The sequence below is a fragment of the Candoia aspera genome, chromosome 15, assembly GCF_035149785.1.
Source record: "Candoia aspera isolate rCanAsp1 chromosome 15, rCanAsp1.hap2, whole genome shotgun sequence".
Taxonomy (NCBI): Eukaryota; Metazoa; Chordata; class Lepidosauria; order Squamata; family Boidae; genus Candoia; species Candoia aspera.
This window is the reverse complement of record NC_086167.1, coordinates 8321326-8348188: the sequence shown is the minus strand read 5'-3', so window position 1 is coordinate 8348188 and position 26863 is coordinate 8321326. Positions and strand designations below refer to the sequence as shown.

Below are 26863 nucleotides of genomic sequence, written 5' to 3'. Positions count from 1 at the left end.
CTGAGCTTGGTGGTTGGCTTGCAAATGTTTAATTACCCAGCTAGGTAACATCATCAGTGCTGGTGAGTGTGGGGTTTGCTTCCTGTTTATATACAGTAGCTTGCCCTGCCAGCATTGGCAGAGGTGTGGATTTCTCCTTGGTAGTTCCTTGATCAGGGTATTGTTGTCTGCTTGACGGTTACTCTGATGTTAATCCCTGCTTGAACAGTCAGGTGTATGCCGAACAGCATTTCATTCTGTTATACACAGGGTCACCATGAGTCGTAAACGACTTGACGGCAACTAACAACAACAACAACAACATCCCGGTGTTGGTTGCTGGAGAGGATGCGTTCTGGCCTTTTGGTTTCCTTCTTAGCTTTTTTAATTGTCTCTTTTGAATGGTGTGTCAATGTGGTTTACCTCTATGTGTCTACTGATGGCTCAGTTGTCTGAATGCCAGGCTTCCAGGAATTCCCTCGCGTTTTTTGGATTGAAAGAGAACTGTTGGAAGAGAATTCTGTCCAAGTTCTGCTTGGCAAAGAATCATTTTCAGGTTTAGGCAGCCGTTCCCAAGGATCGATTGGCACCTGAATGCAGCCCCCAGATTGTGGTGTCGTGTGTAAGCCCTCCTCATCCCCCCTTCACTCAATCTCTCTCTCTCTCTTTTTTATCAGGCTGAAGGAAGATCTGGGCACTTGGGAGTGGTCCCATTCCTGTAGATTGCAGGCCTCGAGCCAACCGAGGCAAATGTTAAGCAGCCAGGAAATCAGAAGAAGGTGCATGGAGGGAGATGCCGGGTGATCCAGTGGCCAAGCCAGTGCGTGTGTGTGTGAGTGAGCACACTTTTGTACAGAAGAGGATGAAGCCGGAGGAGGAGAGGAGGAGGAGGAGGAGACAACGGAGGCAAAAGGCCACTCAGCACCGCCATTGTGTGTGTCTTGTATAGCAGAGGCCCAAGTGAAAAGGGAGTTGCTGGGTTCGGGGTGGGGGGGAGCGCTCCCTTGCAGCAGCTTCACTGCAGGGCGGGGCCGCCCACGTTGATCGGCGAGTGGGGTCCTCCTTGGATTGGCCGAGACAGGAGTCACTCAACCCCTGCGGCCCAGCGTCTGCCAGTCACGGGGGCAGGATTTTCGCAGCCGTGCAGAGAGGCAGCCTATGTGGGTGTATTATATATCTCTCTACGTATGGGTGGGGGTGTATATGTATATATGTCTCTCTCTTGTGTCAAGGTCTAGGCTGGACCTTGCGATTCCTTTCGCTATGTTTATGCGGGGGCCTGAGCAGGGCAGTCTCCGTGGTGCTATCCTTGCTCTTCAAAACAAAACAAAACCAGGTGCATCGTCCTAATTCCTTCTTGGGGTCTTAGCTAGTGAAGGGGGTGCTGATTTGGGGGTTCAGTACTGCCTGCCCGAGAGATCTACTGGTGCTTTTGCACAAACGCATTGCATTGGACAAGGCTTATTCACCAAAGCTTGCCCTGAAGACTTCAATCTCCAAATACTCAAAATCAGGGTTAGGGTAGATTTTTAGTATTAGAGCAAGGTTTTTTGTTTTTTTTTAAAGACTACAGGCAGTCCTCACTTAACGACCACAATTGGGACTGGGATTTCAGTTGCTAAGCAAAGCAGTCATTAAGCGAATCCAACCTGATTTTACGACCTTTTTTGTGGTGGTCATTAAGCGACTCACCAGAGGCGTTAAGTAAACCATGCGGTCGTTAAGCGAATCACGTGGTTCCCATCACAAATGTGAAATCAGTTGCCCGGCACCCAAATTGTGATTGTGTGACTGTGGGGACGCTGCAACAGTCGTAAGTGTGAGGACCAGTCATAAGTTGGTCTTTTCAGCACCATCGTAAGTCTGGACTGTCACTAAACCAATGGTTGTTAAGCGAGGACTACCTGCAGCGCTCTAAAGTGCTTCTATTCAGACTCAATTGTAGACGAACAGGCAGACCTAGTCAATAGCGTTGATCTCTAGAACACCCTTGCTATCTAGATGGAAATCACTATCAAGAGTAATATAACATCCCAGTCTTCAGTTGCACCCCCCTTGCCTTTATGAAAAGCCTCTTTTGCTTTGCTTTTGAAACAGCAGAGGGAAAAAAAACATTTGCTGATAATTGCAAACCATCCCTTTCAGCTCTAAATCTGTAGATAGTCAAAGGGTGGGGTGGGGGAGAGGTTTTTACACTGCCCTCCGTTTGGTGCATGGGGACTGGGGGAGAATATGCCGGGTTTTGTAACTGTGGAAATAGTGGTGTTGATGCTTTCGCGTTCATAAATGCAAAGCTGAAAGGGGCACCACCCACGGGTTGAATGTACCTCTGCCTTGGCTTCATTGCTGTGTTCGTGAATCATCATTAGTGAATAACAGAACCTTAGCGTACAAGGAAGACCTTGAGGTCATATAGTCCACCCCCTTCTTCAACAAGAGATCTACAATGCAGAATGCAACTTCAGTTTTGCTCGTAAATAGCTGGCCAGCCTCAGCTGAAATGCCCCCGTGATGAAAAACTTGCTTTTTCCCAAGCCAAGCCTGTTGAAATTTGTGGCCCAGTGAGGATTTTTCTCCTAACAGTGGGTCAAAATCCACTTCCTTGCACATTCCCACCCTTAAATCTAATCTTACATTACTGTTTCATTTGTTTGAGGCCTCGGCAACACTTGAGCGGGCTTGCGACACTTAAAATCAGAATGAATTTTTGAAGTTTAAGAAAAAACAAAAGGAGGAAAAATCTGTTGATACCCCAAAAAGCAATGGCAGTGATATCTAGCCAACGTCCTACAGCAGATGGACACAAGAGGTAGCTTCCTTTAAAATCCACCTTAACCCTGGAGACCATTTCTCCAAGATGCTACACCCTACATTTTAGAGAACTCTTCCCTGCAAGAGACTCAGAAATCAAGATGCATTCCTTTCATGGATGCAGGGTGCCACATAAATAAAGAAGTCATAAACTTTGCCGAGTTGGACTGAGAGGCCTTTTAAATCTCAATATTAAGAAAGCCAGGTCCAGGGCCCCCCACTTCTTCCTTTCTTACACAGTAAAAATGAATGAATGAATCCAAAGAGTGAGTACAGGAGGATTTCAAATCTCCTCAGTGCAAAACCAAACACAGGGAAGCATGCTTCTTGAATGAATTTATCATGAAGCATCATTCATGCCTTGCAATATATATTCACACACACACACACACACACACACTAAAGACACCTTAGCTAAGAGCCATGCAGTTTAGCTGAGAGATGCTCAATTGTCTGGCAATTCTAACTTGGCTTCCCTGTTTATTAACTTTATTTATTAACTTCATCAAATGGTTCAAATGGTTTTTTACAACACAGGCAACCTGTTTGTCTCTCCGCCCCCTCCTGGGCTTCCTTGATAGGCCAAAATCCTTTCTTCCATTCTGGAATCTCTGGAATCAAATCACCAGCCAGCATCTATCGGTTTTACAGAACACGAAATTTAAAGAGATGCTTGACTTTCTAAATCTCATTTCCACAATGGATAAATCTGTTCCACCAGGCTATTGCGAGTCCACCATACCCTGCCACGAACTCCGTGAAAGAGCAGGCCAAAAATGAAAACCCAGGGGTCACGCTCACCCCATATCAATCACTTTCTAGCATGTAATAATATCCGCTCCATTCTATTTTTAATGCCATGACATGAATAAGGTTTCCCCCCTAAGCTGAAAGTTAATTTGAGCACATGCTGAACGAGCGAGACTTAAATTTTTCAAGTAAATACGCAGGGAATTTGGGTTAAGTTTTGGGATGCAAGAAGCTAAGTTTTGAAGAATTCCTTACATAGAAATGGTTTCTACCCAGGAGATAAGAAACATGGAATTGGTCACTACTGCCAAAAAGCGAACCAGAGATTAAAAAACAGCTGCATGATCTCTCCAAATAATTGAGAAATATTCAGTTCTTTCCAAGTTAAAAATCCCCTTCATTGAGGTATATTGCAGATGAAATGAATCCGTTTTGAAATTTCATTTGCGGTTTGATAGGGCTTATTCTCACCCTTTTGTAAAAGGAATTTCCTATGCTGGAGACTTTGTACATATTTATATTGACTTTATTAAAAAAAAAATTAAGGAGGATTCAAATTGTTGATCTTTGTGTGTCATTCTTCAGAATAGTCAGCTTCTATCATGGCAACGTCCCTCAGACAGAGTGCGAATCTAAAAACGGGATTTGTACAAAGGAAACCTTTGTGGCAGGGAATTCAGGTTTTGCAAACTCCATTTCTGTAATTCTGTAAAAATTGGTGTTGTTTCAGGGTAAATTTATTCATTACGCATAGGACCAGCTCTTTTATATCAACCTTGCAAGGCAAGCTGGGGTGAATCATTACAACTTTGCTGGTCATTGACATAATAATAGAAACTAAAATAGAAACTGAAATAGTAACCGAAAGAGAAGCAGAAATAATATCCTGCGACCATGCCTTTAATATTATTAAACCACAGCATCTGCCTATCCCAGGTCCTTGGGAAGGACTTGACAGGTGGACAAGAATGCCAAATCCAGTCCAAACATCTGGCTGACCGTGCGACCAACCATCATAATGGAATCAAAACGATTGGTCCAAAGTCACTCCCTCAGTCCCAGATCAACAAGAAGAGCAAAACTTAGTTAAAGTTACGGCAGTTTGGAGAGACACCAAGAAAAGGGAAGGTGTGGGACTCAGGATGTAAGACGTGGATTTTGGAAGTTGGACTCCACGTCGCAGTTGTGTTCTAGCTGCCGTTAGATACACTGCACCTGTCTTACTAGGGGGAAAAATGCTCACGGGGAAAGTGCTTCTCAGACGCGCTTCACTGAAAACAAAGCAAACCACGAAAAGATTACCTGTGTACAGGGATGTACATCAAGAGTGCAGACTGGTTCCTTGCTATGCACTCCCACCCAGAAAAGTGACCCTATCACACAAATGTGTTCCCAAATGGGAATCTGATTTAGCACATGGGATCGCCTTAGTCAAAAGAGGAATAAGTATCTCTTGGGGTCTTCTCCATCTCAATGACGGAAACTATTTCCAAGCTCCCGCTTCGAGCTGTCTCCCTCAAGCAAGGGCTGAGTCACACATCACCCTAAGACATGATTTGCCTAACGTTGAATAAGCCACGACTGGCCTAGTTCACACACTGAGCGGCATTTCCTGGTAAGGCAGTCCTCGACTTACGACCATTTGTTTAGCAACCGCTTCAAGTTACAACGGTGCTAAAAAAGTGATTTGCGACTGGTCCTCGTACTTACAACTGTCACGGCATCCCTGCAGTCACATGATCAGAATTTAGGAGCCTGACGACCGGCATGTGTTTACGATGGTTGCAGAGTCCTGGGGTTACGTGATCGCCATTTGTGACCTTCCCAGCCAGCTTCTGACAAGCAAAGTCAAGGGGGGAAGCTGGATTTGCTTAACGACCGCAGCAAAAAGGTTGTAAAATTGGGTGTGACTCGCTTAACGATGGCCTCGCTTAGCGACAGAAGTTCTGGTTCCAATTGTGGTCGTAAGTTGAGGACTACCTGTATGCAAATCACAATAGTGGGTGTTTACATAGCATGCCAAACCAAAACCAGACAAATCTTGCCTTTGAGTTCAAGTGTACAGAGAAGTGTTTCATATTCTAGGACATCATGGGCCCATAGCATGCAACGAAGAGCAAAGCTCTGTATTTCAGAATTCTTTACATCAATCTTTTCCTCAGCCTTGTTTTTTTTTTTTTTTAACTGCTGCTTGAGTTTAGCTTTCTCCAGAGCATCCCCAGAACCAACCTGCCCCCTGACTCAAAGGAAATTACAAATCCGGGAGACCACATCCAACCACACTGAGCAAACTGTATTGTCTTCCCCAGCTTTCTCCAAACTGTGAATCGTATGTGCGTAGTTGAATTATTTTCAATGCTTCTGGGTAAATCAAGTTTTATTAGCATTTAGATATGAAAGGCAATTAAATAAATGTTCCACCCAACCTTTGAAAAATAAAACCCAGGAGCACCAAGGCAAAGAATCTTGGGCGAAAGATGCATTCTCAAACAATCACATGGTAACAAAGGATGACAACTATCAATCACCTACGACCATCTCTTGAAAGCAACTCAGCTGGACAAAAAGGGTCGGAAACCTAGGTTTCCCTTAGAACATCCAAAGGATCCCACTGGATCGGAGATGAAATCCATCTACATCCATCCTTTATTTCCAAAAAGAGGCTGACCAGGTGTGGACAAGCTCAGGCCTTGAAGGCAGGGATCCTCTCCTAATCCCGACTGAATGCTTCTGGATATGGTGGTTCCATTTAGCCATCATGGTTAGTAACCATTGGTAGGTGTATTTGTGAAACTGGTCCAATCCCACATCTTACGGTTATGAGCTCCCTCAGTTAATTCCCTGCCTATGTGATTCTCCCCACTCCACCCCCAAATCTCCCAAAAGCTACCTAAGAGATAGAATGGGTGTACTCAGCATCTCAACTAAGTACCCAGTCCTCTTGGACTAAAGCAGTCAAACAAGCGAGGAAGGAATGAAAGGAAGCGAATGTTAAAGTTTCCACCAGGTACCGATGCTCCTTGACGCTGATTAACTTCCAGCCAGCCTTATGCAGGGAAGGGGGAGCTGCAGTGATTCCAGACTGATATTCTGAACAATGCTCCCTCTCCCCCTTCCTCAAAAGAGGCCTTCCCAGCTAACGTTTCCCGGTACATTCCGCAAGTCAATACACCTGGAAATGAGCAGAAGTGGTACCGTCCTTCCAACACCGCAGGGTTTCCACAGTCACAGAGCGGCACAGTGGACAAGTCTTCTCCCGGTCAAACCAGAGGCAGAGGCATTCTTCACAGAACACGTGCTGCAAAGATAAAAGGTAGACGTGGATAGGTCTGTATCCTCAGGATGCCCAGGTAGCGGGGAACCTGTGATGGTCTTCAGTAGTGCTGCTGGTTCTCAGGAAGCAGGGAGCACATTCCAAGGAGGAGGACAAGGTAAGAGGAAACACAGTCCAGGGATGGAACGTGGGAAGACTTAAAAGGTTCAGGGTAGCCCCGCCCTAGAGCCTTCCCAGGTTATTTCCCCTGAGGTTAGGTGGCGTTGCTTTAGTCTGGCAAGATTCTGTCTAGACAGTGTGAACAGATAAAGAACTGAAGTTTGGCTGGATCGATTCATCATTGTTCTTGGGCTGGCCCTGACATCAACCAGACTATCAACTATCAACCTCAAATGATCAGCCAACCTAAAACTATCAACCAATCAACCAAGAAATCAACCCCATAGGAACTTAAAACGTTCGACTGGGATGGTCTTCAGTAGTGCTGCTGGTTCTCAGGAAGGAGGGGGCACATTCCAAGGGGGAGGACAAGATAAGAGGAAACACAGTCCAGGGATGGAACGTGGGAAGACTTAAAAGGTTCAGGGTAGCCCTGCCCTAGAGCCTTCCCAGGTTATTTCCCCTGAGGTTAGGTGGCGTTGCTTTAGTCTGGCAAGATTCTGTCTAGACGGTGTGAGCAGATAAAGAACTGAAGTTTGGCTGGATCGATTTCTTCATCGTTCTTGGGCTGGCCCTGACAGAACCAGTCAATGGAAAGGTCTGGCTGAGCCTGTGCTAAGAGGGATTCTTGGTCCACCAACCGCCCATTTCACTGGATTAAGAGCACCTAAATGAGGTATTGTTCAATATTGGAAAGAGTCAGAACTCCCACCCCACCTCCAAATTTCGGGAATGGGGCAAAGGCATATGAGGTGTAGCCCACTTTGTCCAGCTAACAAATCTGCCCAGTGATAAAATGTGGATTACAAGGGTCATTTTATCCAACCGTTTTCAGGAATGATCTCTTTCAGGACAGGATCCACCCCTCTGTTCAATGATCTGGCTGTTTAAATGTGTCCTGTTGACCTGTTAAAGAACAGGTTCTTGTGGACACTGTGAATTGAACAATTCAGCTTGGATGCATCAGCTGTGAAACTGGCCATCTCACCATGACTTCTGAAATCAATTGAGCCCCTCTCTAACTTTTGAGATTTCATCTGATAATACCATGTCCATGGATGCAAGGGACAGAAATTTGATCTTTCTCCCCCCCCCTCTTTCTCTCTCTCCCCTTCTCTGTTTTTAAAAAGCTACAAGTCTCAGCAGAGTTGATAGACTTCCTCCATGGGCTTTTTCCTTTACCAATGGATTCTCCCCCCACCTATCTGGCAGAAGTATTAAATACAAGCTGCAATTCTTTGCTTCTCATGATGTCAAAGAAGGTTTGACATTCTAGGGCATTAAACAGGAAGGAGTTACTACAAAGCCCTGGAGTGACAGAACTCCTGGCATCCCAGGATTCTGTGGGAAGTTTAAAGTGGTTGGTAGTAACCTCTTATTACTCAGGGCCAGGGCTGACATTAAGGTAAGGTGGCCGGCTAGCATACGGTCAGCTGCCCATGGTGCCAACTCTTGATGCCAGGCCTAATTTTCAGGATGCTGAACCCCGTAGCACATCTGAAATCCTGTGTTTGGGTGCAGGTGGCAGCACTAGAACAACTTGGGACTTGGAAGGTAAGCAGAGGTGGTAGGATGGGACACCACCAGAGAATCCCAGGATTGCAGGCTAGACCAGGAAGTTGAAGCAGAAGGTGGCAATGGTCAATTGCTTCCTTATCGTTACCAAAAAACCTGCATGGAATGTCCATGAAATTGCCAGTTGAGCATGACTTGAAGAAGACCTTTTTAAACTGGAAGCCCAGATTATATATCCCTCAGGTCATGTCCCCACTCCCCTATTCCTCTGCTCTGTCTTCCTCCCCCAGGCCTATGTCCACAGTTAGCAGAGCTTGATCGGTCTTGATTGCCTTGGGCTGCTGCCTTCAGAAACCACAATGAACAACTGACCCCATAGGTTACCTGGCATAAGAGCATCACCGCTTCTCTAAACTCTGCCTGGCAGATGGCGCAGATGTCCCCCGCCTCGCTGCACTGCTGGTTGGTCGCCCGGACCCCGTAACTCTGTCGAAGGGAAAGCTCAGAGTTAAGAGCTGGAAGATGCTAAAGGAAGAGGTGGAGATGGGCTTTATAGGGGAATCTGGCTAATTCATGGAAGAGAAGGCACTAATTTCATTATGTCTGTAGTGCAGAACAGGAGTGGGAAACCCAAATGCCCTTGCATTGGATCCCCAACATCCTCCTTGAGCACAGCAGTTAAATTTGGGCAAACTCATTTCCCACCAAATCAAATTCTACACAAGAAACAGAGGAAGGGAACATTCCTTCTGTAGGTAAGTAGGGAAGAAAACAAGTTATGGTCGTTTCCCCCTGAACATGCTTTACTCACTCACAAACCTGCAGACATCACAGTTTGTAATGCACTCCCCAACTGCATGAAAAGCTCAGGGGATACGTCCATTAAGCCAGAAATCTGGGTGGAAAAGCTAAGAATATGGGCCAGCAAGCAGAAAGGGGGCAGAGTTTTTAGAGGGAGCCAGAGATAGCAGTAGACAGAAGAAGGGGACTGGAAGACAAAAGCCCTCTTCTGCTTGTCTTCTTCCCAAAAAGGAGTTCTGAAGGTGTTTCCTTCACTTCAGGAAAGAGTAAAAAAGCCATGATATGAATAGCCATCAGGAGCTGATCCCTTTGAACCTGTCCAGCCCCTTTTCAAGCCATCAAAATCAATTATTACTATCAGAACTGCTGGCAGCAAATTCCACATTCAGCTCCCACCCTACCATCTGATGTGAGTGAATGATCTCAAACTCCCCAAAGAAATCAAGGGGTGGGGGTGGGGTCCCAAGCCAAACTCCTCCGTTAAAACAACAACAACCATTTTCCACACAATTGCCAAGATGTACAGTTACCTCAGTTTTAGGAAGGTGAAGCAACGGCCTACCCACCTGAGGAGCACAGAAGACTTTCAAGGCCCGTGTCACGCTTCCCACACGGCCACAGATGTCAAAAGACTGGAATGGAAGAGGAAGAGAAACTTGTGAATGGGAGGTGCAACTTAAGAGAATTCAGAGGAGAAAATGAAGGTGGGGTGGTGGGCATGAAGGAAAAGTCCTTTCCTTGATGTTGGCCTGTTGTACAAGTGGGAAACATGGCACTAGCAAGAAAAGATGCACCCAATGGCAGAGTTAGCTAGGATTTGTAAGCCGGGTTTGATTTGCATGCATGATGGGATGCAGAACCCTACTTTATAGATCAGACAGTCCATCCACATCAGGGATGGGCAACGTCTGAGTAGGATGGGGCCACAACTGAGACTCCCAGCCTCCTGAAGGACCACGGAAGGTCATCCAGTGACCTGGAGGGCCACAGAAAACCATCCATAGACAGGTGAGGTCAACCAAAAGGATGTGGCTGATTTGGGGGGCCCGTTTTATGGGCTTCTAAGGGTGGGAAAGGGAGCAAAGGCCTCTGAGAGGTAAATCACTACCTCATACTTCCAAAATCGGTTTGAAATCGCACCGTCAGAATTAGGCCACTTTGCTATCCATTTCAGTGTGCTATCAAAGGGAGCTTGCCGTCTGCAAGTATATTTTAATTCCTTGTTACATGCTCCGAAAGGCAGTTGCCATCGGGAATTCTGGCAGAAAGGGTTCCCCCCCCCCTGATTTGTTATCTGGTCATTTTCATGGGAGTGGGGGACCTTCTCCCATTGACCCTTTTGCCTCAGGCTGCTCTCACATCACATTATTGAGCCACATCCAGTGGTCAGTCTGTGCCTGACTCAAAACAAACTGAACGAGACCCACCAAGGAGCCAGATCTGGAATAGCCGGAAATGCCACAAACCCATCTCTTCATTTCTTGCATCTGTGGTGCGCATATCCAATGAGGCGATTATGCGGATTAAGGACTCACAGAGGACTAACGAAATAGCCAAGAACTAGGTGGCATCATACAGACTGAACACATTTATGATTGTATAAGCTTTCACAGATCCCAACCCACAAGCCAGCTGATCAGGGCAAGCATATTTATGTCAATTTCCTCCTGATAATAAATTTGGCAGTCTTTCAGGCACCATGAATCTCTTTGTTGCTTCAGGTCACAGGCTGGAGCGGACTCAACAGAAGTTACACAGGATGAAATATTATTATTGCTACCAGTGTTGCTCCATCTCCTGCATACATTGGTACAAAAAGAGGACTAATTGTTCATTGAGGAATGACTGCCAACAAACGGATTTAGCTAAAAATTGGGAAAAAGGGGGGTTTTCTTTTTCCAAAACTGCTTGGCGTGAAGCATGGATTGCTTCGTATGATGGCTAGGAGAGCAATGATGCCATTGCTAAATGAAGGTTGCACTTCCAACCCATCTACAGATAGTCCTCACTTAACAACCATTCATTTAGTGATGGTTCGGACTTACAACTGGTCCGGAAAAAACCAACTTACGACCAGTCCTCACACTTAAGTCGAGGACTACCTATACACAGCTGGGGAAGGGAATTTATTGCTGAACTACAACTCCCAGCATCCCTGACTTACAGCCATGCTGGTTGGGATTTCCAGGAGCTGCAGTCTCATAAGCACTCAAAGGGCCACTAATGCTCCACCCGGTCAAAAGCATCAGCTGCGAGTGCAGGTTTTTGTTTTTTTGAAAACAGAGATGGTAATTTTTAAAAAGAGTTATAGACACACTGAGAAAGCATTGGCTTTGAAAGCTGGCGGGTCCTTCTTATTTCAAAAGTTAAACCCTGGACTGCCTGTTCTCTTTTGAGGAAGAACACGCTATATCCTATCTCCAAAGATTTTGTTTAGATCTTTGGTTGAATAAAAAGACTGCCTATGTCTCTGTTGTCTCCCCCTCCTCCTCCTCCTCCTACAGGAGAGCAGCAAGCATGGCTTCTTGACAGGAGGACCAGCTTGGGGAAAACCACTGCAGCCCAACTTCAGAGCAACCGACGTACTTTGCAGAGGCTGTACATGATGAGAAGACTTCCTCCAAGGAAATAGCTGCTGGACGGATCATCCCCCATGATGTATTTATACCACAGCTGGATGGGGACCAGGGAGCGGAACAACTGGCTTAGTTCTTCAATGACCAGGTAGAACTTCCCCTACGTGAGAAAGAGAAAACAGGAGTTGGAGAGGAGGCACCCAACGCAATTCTGCTCCCCTCTGCAGGAGAATATGGCCCACTGAACACAGTGGGTCTTACTTCTGAGGAGACCTTAGTGGAAATATCCCAAGAGCCTCACTCAGTCCTATGGTGATCAACCAGTAGATGCATTGTCCAGTTCATCATTGAGAGGCCTTTTTTATCCCACAACATCAAGTTTTAAATAGCTTGCAAAAGCAACAAAGACATCAAAAACTTCCATCCAAATGGACTTGTCTGCTCTCTCTCTCTCGGCAAATCTAAGGCTACCTTCCCGTTTTTAGTTAAATTACTCTGGGGAAAAATAGTCCTGCTTTCAAGAAAATACAACAGAACATCTACAAGAGGACACAGTCGGTTGGCTGGTCTGATTCTATCCCTGTAGCATCACAGGCACAATGACAGCAACCCAAGAAGAACCATTTGACAGTCCAATGCAAAACCTTAACCCTCAAAAATAATGCATCAGATAAACCAATGTTTACTATAAACATTTACAGTAAAGAAAGAAGCAGAGAAAACAGTCAACCTAAGAGCCATATTGTGTGGCAGAGTGCTGGAAAGCGTTTGGCCTGAGAGATCAGAAAAAAACACACGCCAGGCATTTCTATAAAAATAAATGTATTTACAGAAAGCACAAAAACATATTTTTACAAGCTTGTGCATTCACATGTGCTCAGAGAGGACTGGGAGGAAGGCTGATAGAAAGGAAAACGAAACTAACAAGCCCAGGGCAATTAAAAGCTTTACCTTATATGGTCATGCCTTTTCACCCCCAAAACTAAGGATACTTAAGTTTGACCTTCTGACTCTGCCAGAGTGATTCGTTACCATAGTAACTTAATGGCTAATGGCTTGCTCCTTGCAAAAAACAAGGAAATGCCAACACGTTGGACGAAGTTCTTCCAGATCTCTATCTGGTTTCTATAGTTGTCAATCAGATGTTTTTGGAAAGACATTGGTCTAACGTTATTCTTCCACTCTTACCTGTCGGCAAACCATGTTGAGAAACGTCCTCCAGGCACTTCTAAAGATAATAGTCAGCCATCCTGGCTAGTAGCCATGGATAGCCCTATTCTTATGTAAATATATTGAGAGCTCTTCCACCGAAGTCAAATTCCTTGTATGTCTAAACATACTTGGCCAATCAAGTATTCTAGTCTAGTCTAGTCTAGTCTATTCATGAATCTGGCTCATCCTGATTCCTGTCCGAATGTGTAACCATCGCCAAGGCTTGCGGTAAGGGCTTCATGCCGTAACTGTGTTGTGCAAAGAAGTCTTTGATCTGTCCCCAGCAGCCCACCACCCAACTTAACTGGATGACCCTGAGTCCTTCTTTCGTACAAGAGGAGGAAGATCCGTCTGTTTCCTTCACTCTGTGAATAATTGTCATAATAAGTGGCCCGTTTTAACAGGCGTTGAATGGTAGCAAGGAGGTAAGACAGTTGTGTTTCCCAGCTCTGTCCCGAGGCGCTGAGGAACAGAGCAAGAACCCCCTTGAAGGAAAATCACGTCTTCCGTCACGGAGATAAAGTCCGCCTCAAATTAACCCTCCGAGGCCAGAGGTTAAGCGTTCATTCAAAGAATCTAAGTGCGAAAAAACACAAGGGGGGAAACAAATGCCGTAGAGCAAGAATAAAATATGCCACCCTACAAGGTGTCCAACGTCCTGGTCTCCTCTAAGAAGTTGGCTCTCCCAGGAGACCAAGGCTGAATGGTCAATCGCTTCTCCAGACAAAGGAACCCCTCACTTCTAAACAGACAGAAAGATTCAGTTCTAGCTTTCTCTTGATTTGCTAGCTTCTGGGTGCAAGACTTTTTTTTTAAAGTACAGGTAGTCCTCGCTCAACGACCATTCGTTTAGTGATGGTTCGCACTTACAACGGTGCTGAAAAAACCCGACTTGCGATCGGTCCTCACACTTATGAGTGTCACAGTGTCCCCCCCCCAGTCACATGATCACAATTTGGACGCTTGGCAACCAGTTCTCATTTACGACCATCACAGCGTCCTGTGGTCATGCGATCACCGTTTTCGACCTTCCCGGCCAGCTTCTGGCAAGCAAAATCAACGGGGGACCACGTGACTCACTTCATGACCACGTGGTTTGTTTAACACCCATGGTAGTTCACTTAATGACCGCCGCATAAAAGGTCGTAAAACCGGGTCAGATTCGCTTAATGACTGCTTTGCTTAGCAACTGAAATTCTTGTCTCAATTGTGGTCATTAAGCGAGGACTACCTGTAATGCGTAGTAATGCCTGAAGAGGTTTAATCCACAAGCAGGTGTTTTTAAGGAAAGATAGAGCACCTTGGCTTGTTGATGTCATGAATAAGGATGGCGAGCAGGGGGCTCCCATCCAGACTGTCAAGCGCATGCGTAGCACTGAGGAACTGTTCAGCCATTCAAAGAGACACAGATCGGGACCGCCTTAACCCTTGGGGGTTATATGTCTGGGTTTTCCCCACACTTCTTCAGTTTGTTAGGATTCCTGTTAAGTACTAGCAATAAATATTAGAGACCAGTTCCTTGTCTCAGTGTGTTTCCTGGTTGTTAGGACAGTTGCCCTGCAAATGTCTGTTTTGCTCAAAAGAGACGGTAACCCTCCAAAACCCGAGATGCCATGGGAGGATCTGTGTAAATGTTCCGACACAGAAGCTGCTTGGCTGAACTGAACAAGCTCTCAAGGGGGCTGCAAAGCAATTTTGATCGGTGTTTACCTTCTGCCTGGCTGCCCCCCTGGGAAAGAAAGGGCAGTTTGAAAATAAAGTCGTCATATCTTCCTTCTTGGGGAATTGCTCTCCCTTCCCTTGTCCTGCTTACAGAAACTTTGAGGGGTTTTTTTTCCTCTTTCCTGGCTACCCAGCAGAGCAATGGGGAGGGGCCCTTCCACAGTACTGCAAAATCCCTTCTTTTTCCTCCCGTGCTTGCAAGGGGTGCCCTATCTTGGTGGATTGTTACAGGAAGGGATTTGAACTCAAGATAGCCGAGCCCCAGAGGGAGATGTCAACTCTCCTTTCATCAGAGCCAATGGCCTCCCAGTTCATTTTTTTTAAAATATAATTTTTATTAGACGTTTTAAGAACAGTAAGAACTAATCCAAACTAAATTAAAACAGAGAAAACGAAAAAGAAAGAGCGAAATAACAGGAAAAGCTAAAACTGCAGTAAGGAAAGAAAAGAGAAGTAGAGAAAAGAAAGAGAAAGATATATAAATAAGTAGCTTCTGATATTCTTCACCGCAGTTGTAAGTATGATTATATGTTAACGTCTCCCTCTAAAGTTACCTCATGACTCTCTTCTTTCTATAATCTGTCCTGTCTAAGCATCAAAACCACAAGTTCATATTTTTTGTTCATTTTTATGCAAAAAGGCCATAAGGGGTCCAACGGGCTCCCAGTTCAGAGAGAGCAGCAGATGCGCTAGACGTCCCGCAAGCCGTAAGGTGGCTGGTTTCTTTTGGCTTAATTTGCTTGTTAAGCAAACCAGGGTTTAGGGTGATGTGGGAAGGGAAGCCTGATGTTTAACTGCGACTTTTTAATCATGAAAGAACAAGAACAGCCAGAGCCAGGAGCTGAGCCAAATAATAGGATGGAACAGAAAAGCCAAAGTCATTTTAAGACAGTTCTCTCTGTCTCTGTCTCTGTCTCTCCCTGTGTAATTGTATTTATATCCTGCCTTTTTTTCAAGGACTCCATGCATTTTATCCCTACAGCGACAACAACCCTCTTAAGTTGGTTGGGCTCTGAGAGTAACCAAGCCAAGTCACTCCATGAGTTTAGCAGCCAAAGGGGGACTTGAATCTGGCTCTCTTGAATCCCATGCTTAACCACAGCCAGGTATACCATTTGCATTTTAAGGATTAAAAACAGAGGGCATTGGATCTTCTCAATATTCCTGTCGGCCGGCAATCCTTGCAGCTGCGGCTCCAGCTGGACAAACGGCAGGAAGCTGGGGAAAGCGGTTCGAGGCTGGAAAATGAATTTAGCCTGCTTTCTCTTCACTGGCCTCCAGTCCAGCAAGGAACCAGTGGGGACGGGGGGGGGGGACAAAGTCCCTTTGGGGCCAGGAGGAGAGCAGCAACAGGCCCTGCCAGTTTCTCCTGCCCCCCCCCCCCGCCTGGATGAGATCATTCAGAGGCTGTTCTCGCACTGAGCACACCGAAGCCCACAGAGAGTTTCGGCATTTTTGTGATCTCATATCCCGGGGGACGCAGAGTGAAGTCACGCCAGCATGCCTGCTCTGAGGCCAAGCTCCACTGCTGGATCTCGGGGGACGTCGCACCACATATCTGCAGTGGCAACCCAAGAGGAATCCCAGGGGCTGGCAATTTAACAGATTAACGCGGAGGCTTTTGGGCGACCTCGGTTTTGCTCAGTGCAAGGCTCTTGCGGGAAGATAAAGGCAGGAGGGCGGGGGGTGGGGGAGGCTTTTCTCTCCCCCCTCCCCTCCACCTTTGCGGAAAGCAAGATGCAAAAGCGCCCCCGGCTAGTCAGATTTTGCAGAGCGGCTGTATTCCTTCCCTGCTACGGGAGCTGTTGCAACTAAGCGCGCTCGTGAGTTTGACACAAACAGCGCAGAGTAAAATTGGAAGACCGAAGGGCAGGGAAACCCCTCCTCTGGGCCAGGCCAAGGACAGGGTGACAAGTCCCATCACCACGCAAGGGTTGCAAGGGGTGCTCCTTCTCCTGAGAAGCATTTGCAAATTCCCAAAAGTCGCCTTCCCTGGCAGAAAGGCTTCTGTCTTTCCACTTTATTCCCAGGCCGTTGGAGAATTCCTTTTGCATTTCTCTTGGCCGTGTTCCTGAGCTAAGAGCGACAGAAAAGGCACCTCGTTTCCTCTTTGGAAACTTCCCTGGTTACTCAGCCTTTCCCATCCACAAAGAATCAAAGACTCTAAGTGGCAAAGAGGGGACCATCTTACAAGGAAAGGCCCGCAAAGATCTGCCCAAGGAAGGTTTGAACCCATAAATGTATCTACCACAATGGCCACTGTTTGCCCAATCACGGTTCGATCAATAAACCACAAGGATCCTGCTCTGCCATCAACAGCGTCAACACTGCAAACCACAATGGCTGGGTTCACACGAAGGTCAAAGAAATGCCATCAGGATTGACCTCTATGCGCTGATAGACAGATCCTGCCCATCTCATTCCCTAGATCCTTATTCCCATCACAGAACACGCTTAACGGGGTTCACGCATTGCCTCCTGTGGTTAACTGGCCCATTAATTGACTGACCAGCTTGGCTTTGGGTCATGTGCAAACTTCCCCCAAACTTAGCCAAGTTGAGCACATTGTACCAATACAGCCACTTATCTTGGACAGACCCAACAGAGACCAGGCAATATATCAACCAGCCCAATTCACGATTGCCGCAGAGCGATGGCACATTACTCAGCACCCTGCCAGACTCATCTCTGTGCCTCTCAGAAATGCTGTTGATTATGATTATTTTTTCCTTCTCCTCCCTAAACCAGGCAGCTCCAAAGCATCCCAAAAGCTTATGATGGAGTGGCACGGAGCAGGTGCGTACTTCTGTTCCTTGGGAGGAATTTGGCCGCACCGCCCCGAAGTTGAACGCCCCCCATTAAAAACAAACAACGCGCCGTTACCGTTTGCTTCAATTGAAAATGAATTAAAGTAAATTAAAACAGCCCGAGCCATGTGGCTGCCAGAGGGACCTATTGTTCTCCGCGAGGCAAATGACAGAATTTCATTTGCTCCACTAAGAAGTGACAGCTTGAGGGGTGTGAAGCTGGAAGGAGAAGGGGGGGAGAGGGAAGAGTCATACACTTAGTGGAAATTTAGGAACCGCCAGATGCCTGGATTTCTCACTCACGCCGTTCCTGAATCTCTTTGCTAAACATTCACGAAACATACATCAGCGACTTCCTGCTACTGCCATACTGACAGTGACTTCTGTGTTTTCTTTCCAAACATGCTTGTTCGATTTATTTTTTTCTTTTAAAGAAGAAAAACGCTTTGACACATTTCTCATGAGAGTTCTGGGGTTCTTGCACCTGCCTCAGATTTCAAAGGATCTGTGTGGGTGTGACTCTCCTGATTTTCACTGTTCTATCATCTCTCTCACTTAACAACCTCACTTAACAACCATTCGTTTAGCTGTGGTTTGGACTTACAAGGGTGCTGGAAAACTGACTTGTGACTGGGCTTCACACTTACGACCGTCGCAACATCCCCCTGGTCACGTGATCACAATTTGGGGGCTTGGCAATCAGTTTGCATTTATGACTGTCGCAGCGTCCTGTGGTCATGTGATCACTATTTTCGATCTTCCTGGCCAGCTTCTGGCAAGCAAAATCAATGGGAAACCATGTGATTTACTTAATAACCACGTGGTTTGTTTAATGTCCACAATGATTTGCTTAACAGCTGCCAAAAAAGGTCATAAAATTGGATTGGATTCGCTTAATGACCGCTTTGCTTAGCAACTGAAATTCTGGTCCCAATTGTGGTCATTAAGCGAGGACTACCTATATGTGGCCTCCTTGCTTCCTCAGTTCAGTTTAACCTCAAGGGAAGAGATTGGGAGGGAGATGCCCCCTCCCTGGGGCTTTTCCATTTCAGGATCTGGAGCCAGCCAGGGGGGCTGCATAATGGGGATTGGGAGGGATGGGACCCAACCCCTTTCTGTTGGATGCATTTTGTAATGGAAAAATATTAACAAGGGTTTTCTGCAACTAGCTGCAAACAAGAAATATGAACTATCAACTCAGAACAAGGTAGAAAAAAGGAAGATAGGAGATGCATAACCCCCATGGAAACGGTTTTGCATTATAGGTAGTCCTTGCTGAGCAACCAAAATGAGGACTGGCAACTCGTTGGTTAAGCAAAGCAGCTGCTAAGTGAAACTGCGACAGTGCTTACGATCTGACTTCAGTTTTCCTTTGCTTTACAGACCTGCAAAGGTCATCAGTGCAAGGATTGGTCACAAAGTTACTTTTTCATCACCATTGTAACTGCAAATGGTCACTAAACAAGGCAGTCACTAAACGAGGAATCCCTTTACTGCTCTATTTGCCAGGTAACTGCCTTCTGCCCCCAGTGCATGAACAGTCTTTCATCTGCCCTGGATTTCAGTGTATTTTTGGCTCATGCAGAGAGAACAGTGAACTGCATTTTAAACCAGAAGAGCTATATTGGGCGAATGAAAGCTTTGCGGCCCCAGCCCTAAGAAAACGCTGTTAACAAGGGCATGCCATAAATCGGGTAAGAATAACTGAATAATTTCTCCAATGAAGGAGCAGGGAGCAAAAGCCTGGGTGGAGCAACGTGAAGCAGGGACAAGTTATGGAAAGGGAAGGTGCTTGTGAAACAATGGCATTTTGCACATGGGAGCATCTGATTTCCTATGGGTGAGCCCAGATTCATGGATCACTGGGTTGCATCTATGCATCTGATGGAGCTGACGGTTTTAATAAAACTTGTAGTCAGAAAAGGGGCTACTAGACTCCTGATTTTTTTAATCACCATCGACAAACATGGCCCTCTTCCTACAGTGCGTGCAAGGTAGGTGGTATCTCACCATGTGCTGGAAAGGGAGGGCACATCCTGCAGAGCCCTCAAGATAAAATAATCGCAACCGAGAGAAAGACAGGGCCTTAGGTGTATGTCATATTATTCCTCTATTGTCTACCCTATGGGCCTTTTTATTCCGTACTGGTTGGTCAATGGCTGTAACAGAGACAATTTATTCAGCTGGAACTAGTTACAGCACAGGCAAAATAGAAGTGATCAGGCAGTTCATTTCTGAAATCTTCTGCTTTGTCTGGAATCACCCATTCCCTGCCCCTGAAATGATCTGATCCAGTGTAACGGTATGTGGGAAAGACCTGGGGAGACAGGGCCAAGAGACGCTGCCTAGGGAACGGTCAGATAAGAGACAGCTGAGCCCACCGCTGGATGATGGGTGGGGGAAGAGGCTCAGAAGGAACCTTCCATAGTTTCTCAGGCTGTAAAGGAGATGGGGGAGGATGAGCCTGAAGGGGAGGGTGATATAGTATGTGGGAAAGACCTTGGGAGACTGGGCCAAGAGATGCTGCCTAGGTAACGGTCAGGTAAGAGACAGCTTAGCCCCCAGCCGGACAGTGGGTGGGGCAAGAGGCTCAGAAGGGACCCTCCCCAGTTTCTCAGGCTGTAAAGGAGATGGGGGAGAAATGCACTTTCAGACTTGCAAGGTTCTGTTAATGTAAATTGATGTCAGCCTTGCTAGGTAGACCAGACAGGAAACACGACCAGATGAGCTAATTCTATTTTATTGTAAAGCTACATTGATGGAAACCCACATACCACTATATACAGGCTTTGAAGGGTGGCTGGTGCAGTGGTGTAAACACAGTGGCTCTTGATGGTCAGAAACAAGACAAAGGACTTATTCTGGAAATGTACAACCTATTTTTGGAAAACATAGATTCGCTCTTCTGTTTCTGAAAAAGAATCACTGGATTTCCTGGTTCCTATTTGAGAGACAGGGGCTTTTAAACAGCATGGAAACTGCCCTTGCACATAAGAATAAACAAAGGTTCTGGCTAATCTTGGTTTGTTTAAAAGCTGCCTGTTGTTTGTGCAGCTTTGGCTTCTTCCATAAGCAGAAAGGGGAAAGCTAGCCAAGTTTAGCATGTTATTCAAATCTAAGGTCCTGATCCGTTGCACTTCTAAGGCCTTCAGAATTTCTGGCTTTTAGCTGCTTGCAGTCAAGGTCCCTGAGTTGCTCTGAATTCCCTTTTTTTCAGGAACTCAAGGTCACACAAACTTCTGCCCTTCCTAATCAATGGCTGGAGGGCACATCAATCCCTCCCAATACACATCCACAACTTACCACTAGCTGGGAGAACATAATGCATCCATAAATGGAGAATCACTTTATTGTTCATGATGAGCTAAAAATGAATTGCCACGTTGGGTGGCAGAGTATCTCCAGACTCCAGATGCCCACCTCAAGGAATGGCTATGGCCACCGTACAGGCAAATATCCTGGTGCTCTGGGTCAAATGAAGGAGCAGGACGGATTCAGACAGCTTCAAAGTCATTTGGACAGTGCCTACAAGTTCTGAGAAGACCCTTGCACCGTCCATAGGCTAAGATCCATCCGCAACTTGAGCAGATGAAGCCCACCGAAGGGCTTTGCAAAGACTCCCTCTCCCTCTCTCTCTCTCTCTCACACACACACACAATACAAAACAAGGCTGCAACTCAAAGCGATCAGTGTCCCAAACGAGAAGGAGCCGTTCCGAACAAGCATCTGTGCAGAGAGCCATTAGGGGACCCTCGACAGATGCAATCTCACCAGCCCCCTGGTGTGGCTGGAAATACAGATGCAACCTCTTTCTTCTCTTGGACAAGGATTAATGAGAACCTGGGACAGCTCTTAGACAAGCAAGCAAGGGCTGCGAACCCCTTCCAGCGTTGCAATTTGTCTTGGGCTGATGACTGTGTATGGGGTTGTTTCTTTTGTCCTCTCCAAACTGGATTATCTGGGGCCCCAAGCCATTAATCTCCTCAAATAAAACAATCATCATCATCATCAGAGGGGAGAAAAATCCTTGGATGCCTGCCAGAGAGAAATTAATAGTCCTTCGGAGTACCCTGGAGTACGGGGACAAACCATTGCAACCACACCTACTTAGAGTCACTTCAATCCCATCTTGAAATTTCAGCCCAGGCAGAATAATCAACCGGGGATTTAATTGAGGCCTCATTTATCTTCATCACCAAAGTACCCCAGCATGAGTGGAAAGCAGGAAAAGAGAAAGAAACAGGGAAAGGGCCCGGGTGGTCTTGGGAGGAGAATTCGCAAGAATTTGGGCTCAAGCTCCTGGACCCCTTTTCTCATCTCTTTCACTCCATGAAAAAGTTCCTTGGGTTGTCTTGCCAAACGCCTTGAAGAAGTGGCATCTTTTCCTGGACTTGCATGGTTGCAGTAGAATCCCAAGAAAATACAGGGAGTCCTTGACTTACGACCATTTGCTTAGTGACCATTCTAAGTTATGATGGCACTGAAAAAAGTGACTTACGACTGGTCCTCGCGCTTACAACCATCACAGCATCCCTACGGTCACGTGATCAAAATTCAGACGCTTGGCAACTGGCATGTATTTACAACAGTCACAGTGTCCCGGGGTCACATGATCACCATATGCGACCTTCCCAGCCGGCTTCCGACAAGCAAAGTCAATGGGAGAAGTCAGAGTCACTTAACAACCACATGATTCACTTAACAACCACAGTGATTTGCTTAATGACTGCAGCAAAAAAGGTCGTAAAATTGGGTGTGACTCACTTAATGACCACCTTGCTCAGCAACAGAAGTTCTGGTCCCAATTATGGTTGAAAATCAAGAACTGCCTGTGGGCATTTTGAATGAAGCATGCATTTCCCTGGGGTAGCATGGCTGTTCTTTGGGTCCAGAAGCCATGGCCTCTCCAGAACATTTCTGTCAATCCAACCCATCTCTAGATGTTCCAGCATGCGTTTTTTGAATGCCCTCTCTCTATGGTAAAGATGGATCTCATGAACCAGCATCTCTGGACAATTACTGAAGCCCAGATACTGTCATGAGTGAGGATGGCCAGCAGGGGGCTCCCATCCAGGCTGTAAAGCGCATGCGTAGCACTGAGGAATTGGGCAGCCATTCCAAGAGACACAGATCAGGCCCGCCTTAACCTTTGGGGTTTACCTGTCTGGGTTTTTCCCACGCTTCTTCAGTTTGTTAGGATTTCCCTGTTATGTACAAGCAATAAACATTAGAGACCAGTTCCTTGTCTCAGCGTGGTTCCTGGCTGTTAGGACATGAATCCTAACAAACTGAAGAAGCGTGGGAAAAACCCAGACCTATAAACCTGAAAGGTTAAGGCGGGTCCGATCTGTGTCTCTTGGAATGGCTGCCCAATTCCTCAGTGCTACGCATGCGCTTTACAGCCTGGATGGGAGCCCCCTGCTGGCCATCCTCACTCATGACAGATACATTTTAAGACACAGAAATACTTTGAAAGAAGAGACCCCGCCGTTCCTTGAGAAAGATCGCAGCTCTACTACCTTTGATTTAACTGCAAGGATGAGTTTGGGCAGGGCCACCACCAGGCACTTCAAAGCAATGGTGAGATACTTCAGGACAAAATCTGTAATCCCCACGATCCACATCAGGTCAAAGAAATCTAGCTTCTCCAGATTGGGCTTCAGGAAGATGAGGCTGGAAAACAGCAAATTGGCAGGAAAGGAGCTTCAGCCGAGGGCACACTGATAGCCCGGTACTTTCCAAGATCACGGGCAGTGTTTTGTTTCTTTTAATGAAAAAGCAACCAAGGGGTGCATCAAGTATGATTAAAGATCTTGAGGCTCCCCCTGGGGTTAGCAGAAAGTCCAAATCAGATCCAAAAACCTCCTTTGCAGCTGGATACAGATAATCCTCGACTTACAACCATTCATTTAGTGACCATTCGAAGTTACGATGGCACTGAAAAAAGTGACTTGCAACTGGTCCTCACACTTATGACCGCTGCAGCATCCCTGCAGTCACGTGATCAAAATTCAGGTGCTTGGCAACTGGCATGCATTTATGATGGTTGCAGTGTCCTGGGGTCACATGATCACCATTTTGCAACCATCTCAGCCAGCTTCTGACAAGCAAAATCAATGGGGAACTGTGTGATTCACTTAACGAACATGATTCACTTAACAACCACATGATTCACTTAATGCCCACAGTGATTCTCTTAACGACTGTGGCAAAAATGTTGTAAAATTGGGTGTGGTCACATGATGCCTTGCTTAACGACCACACGGCTTAACATTGAATTTTCTGGTCCGTATTACGGTCGTAAGTCAAGGACTACCTGTAAATGAACCAATAAGATCTGAAAGCACAGTCTATCAAAGGCTGTTAATCATGCACTTAGGATGAAGGTAGAACACCTCCCAATGCTACCCTTAAAAGTGGAAAAAGAAATCCAATGCAGTATTTTTCCATGGAATCTGCTCCCGCACGTTTTCCTAAACCTATTGTTCGAGTGGCGTGTCTCCAAAAATGAATTCACCCCAGCCTAGAAATCAGAAAGCATCTGGCAGCACCTCTTCAAACTAACCAAGCTATCTCACACGTAACCTGCATCTGCGTAACTACTTTTTTTTCCCCACTACCCCGATTAAAATTCTGCATCAGTTCAGCCACTCTGCACATCAGACGAAGTGGGTGGTAGCTCGTAAAAGCTGAATCTTGCAGAGGTGCTACCTGACTCCTAACATAGAAAATAGAGCTCTCCTCCCACAGCGTCAATATAGTGACTGCATTTAGAAGTCGCAGCCAGCTGTGGTTTGTTGTAAAGGAGAAAAAAAAGCTTTAAGTGAGACTTAAACTCACATCTCCTGTATTACGCTGGATCCCTAAACCATGGCAAATTGCAACTATCATTTGCTGAAATAAAGCAGCAGCTTTGTAGGCCCTGGCCGGCTGTGAACTGGCTGTACCCAATTCACAGTTAGGAACCCGGCTGCGTCAGACACTACGGCAAAACAGAGCTTTCAAAAGTTTCCTTGAGGTGCGCCAGAGAGGCAATAAAAGTCTCTTCGGCTCGTCAAGTCCCATCACAGTCAACTGTTACCTTTGAACAGAGCCAATTGATCGATGTAATCGTGAGCCAGACTGGGTAACTAAAAGCAAGCTGCCCAGAGTCAATATTTAAGATGGGCGGCGATAGAGATCCAACTGATCAGTCAGTCAGTCAGTCAACTGGAATGGATAAAATTCCTACTTATTAAAAAAAATGGAAGTGGCCACAAATGTCTTCTCAGGTTCCTTGCGTGGAGCATTATGCACACAGCTCTTCAGATGTATCAAAATGAATGTATTAATGGCTTCCGGTCCCTTACATTCTTCTGAAAATCTACTATAGGAGTAGTTATCCTGATGTTGCTCTAGATCAGCATTTCTCAACCTTGGTGGCTTGAAGATGTATGGACCTCAACTCCCAGAATTCCACAGCCAGCTAAGGTATCCCATGGGCCCCAGACAGCATTGCCAGCAGTGGGGGACTATGGAGATTGTAGTCCAAAATACTTGGCAAGCAATAGATCAACTTCTCCACACGAAGGAAGGGCTAATGTTGCTTTTCCTTGTTTATTTTGGCTTTGTATAGTATCTATTCTCTTTTTAAAATCTTGTTCTTCTTTTCTGACTTTTATTGTTGCAAACTGTGAGAGAAGCCCCTTTACAAGCAGCTTAAGTAAGGAAATAATATAAAGGTCAATGTGTCCGTACTGCTAAATCAGACTACATTTTCAAATAGTTGCAAATGAAAATGTTGCAACAGAAGTAATCCCGGATTGAATATTGCAGTAAATTTTTCTCTTAAGGCAAACTTACAGGTAGTCCTCACTTAACGACCATTTAGTGGTGGTTCAGACTTACGATAGTGCTGAAAAAACTGACTTACAACCGGTGCACACACTTAAAACCGCTGCAGTGTCCCCATGGTCACATGATCATGATTTCGGTGCATGGCAACCGGTTCATATTTATGACTGTTGCAGCATCCCATAGTCATGATTGCCATTTTTTACCTTCCTGGCCGGCTTCTGGCAAGCAAAATCAGTGGGGAACTGTGTGATTCACTTAATGACCACATGGTTTGCTTAATGACTGCAGTGATTCACTTAATGACCACCACGAAAAAGGTTGTAAAATTGGATTGGATTCGCTTAATGACAGCTTTGCTTAGCAACCAAAATTCTGGTCTCAATTGTGGTTGTTAAGCAAGGACTACCTGTATAGGATCGGGGAGCATCAAAAAAGGGACAAAATCTAAAGAGGATTAGAGTAACATAGCCATGGAAGAACCCGGAACAGGAGCATTAAAGCAAAAAACTGCATTTTGTTCAGCAGTTTATTTCTGAAGAAACACAAAGTGCATTTGTGTTCCTTTCAAGGGCAGCAACTCAGATCTTGTTTTCTGCAAATAAAAACTTCTCCACCTCCTTTTGAGCTCTGTTTCAAATCTGGAAACACAGCCTGGGCTTTTTGAGCAAATGTGATAAAAGGAAAAAAAAAAATAACAGAGGGAAGGGAGAAGCAAAATCAAAGTACTCACAAGATGGCACAGCACTACAGGTAAAATTAAACCCTAAAAACAAAACAAAACAAGCCAAAATGAGTGACTTGGTTAAATAAATAAATAAATCTACATTAGATGACAATAAAAGAAGAAAAACTCAAATCACAATCAGATCAGTGAGATAACGAAAAACTGAACAGAACAGAAGGGCAAGGAGGGAGAAGACATGAAATGGATTTTAATGCTTTGTAGCAATTCAGACTTCAATGGGAACTTCGTCTCTTTAATTTTACTGCTTTTTGGTGGGACAGCCTGGAACCCAATGGGTTAAAAACCAATGCCCATAAATATATTTTGGCATTAAGCATTCCCATGGTGGCCTTACAGGGCAAGCAGGCAAGTGAAGTGAGCTGGAGAAGCAGGAACAGTACGGAAATCTATATGCTGCTAAAACTCCCATTGTGGTTATCTGTTTGTCTGTTTGTACCCTCAAGTTAGCCCAAACGGTGCATTATACTGCAATAATTTTTGAATCAAGGTACGTAAAACCCACTAATTCAAAGAATGCTTAAAAAATCCAGGACCCCTTACTCCTGTGGAATTGAAATTTCCACGACGTTCCGACCAGTTTTATTCACAAAGTTGTGGCTGTTGCAGCACCCCCGCGGTCACGTGATCATGATTCCCGACGCTCCCTGCCAGCTTCCCACAAGCAAAGTCAATGGGG

General features: G+C 45.7%; 1 protein-coding gene across 1 annotated transcript in view; it reads right to left on the bottom strand.

Moving 5' to 3' along the window:
• Positions 1-6170: 6170 nt before the first annotated feature.
• The window catches only part of RNFT2 (ring finger protein, transmembrane 2), a 29321-nt gene continuing 8628 nt past the window's right edge, over positions 6171-26863 (bottom strand). The window contains exons 5-9 of the mRNA XM_063315610.1: positions 23126-23279; positions 11876-12025; positions 9856-9921; positions 8873-8974; positions 6171-6838 (exon numbers count right to left, since the gene is read on the bottom strand). Coding sequence (XP_063171680.1) covers positions 6704-6838; positions 8873-8974; positions 9856-9921; positions 11876-12025; positions 23126-23279 — 607 coding nt within the window. The 3' untranslated portion in view covers positions 6171-6703. The remainder of the gene's footprint in view (positions 6839-8872; positions 8975-9855; positions 9922-11875; positions 12026-23125; positions 23280-26863) is intronic.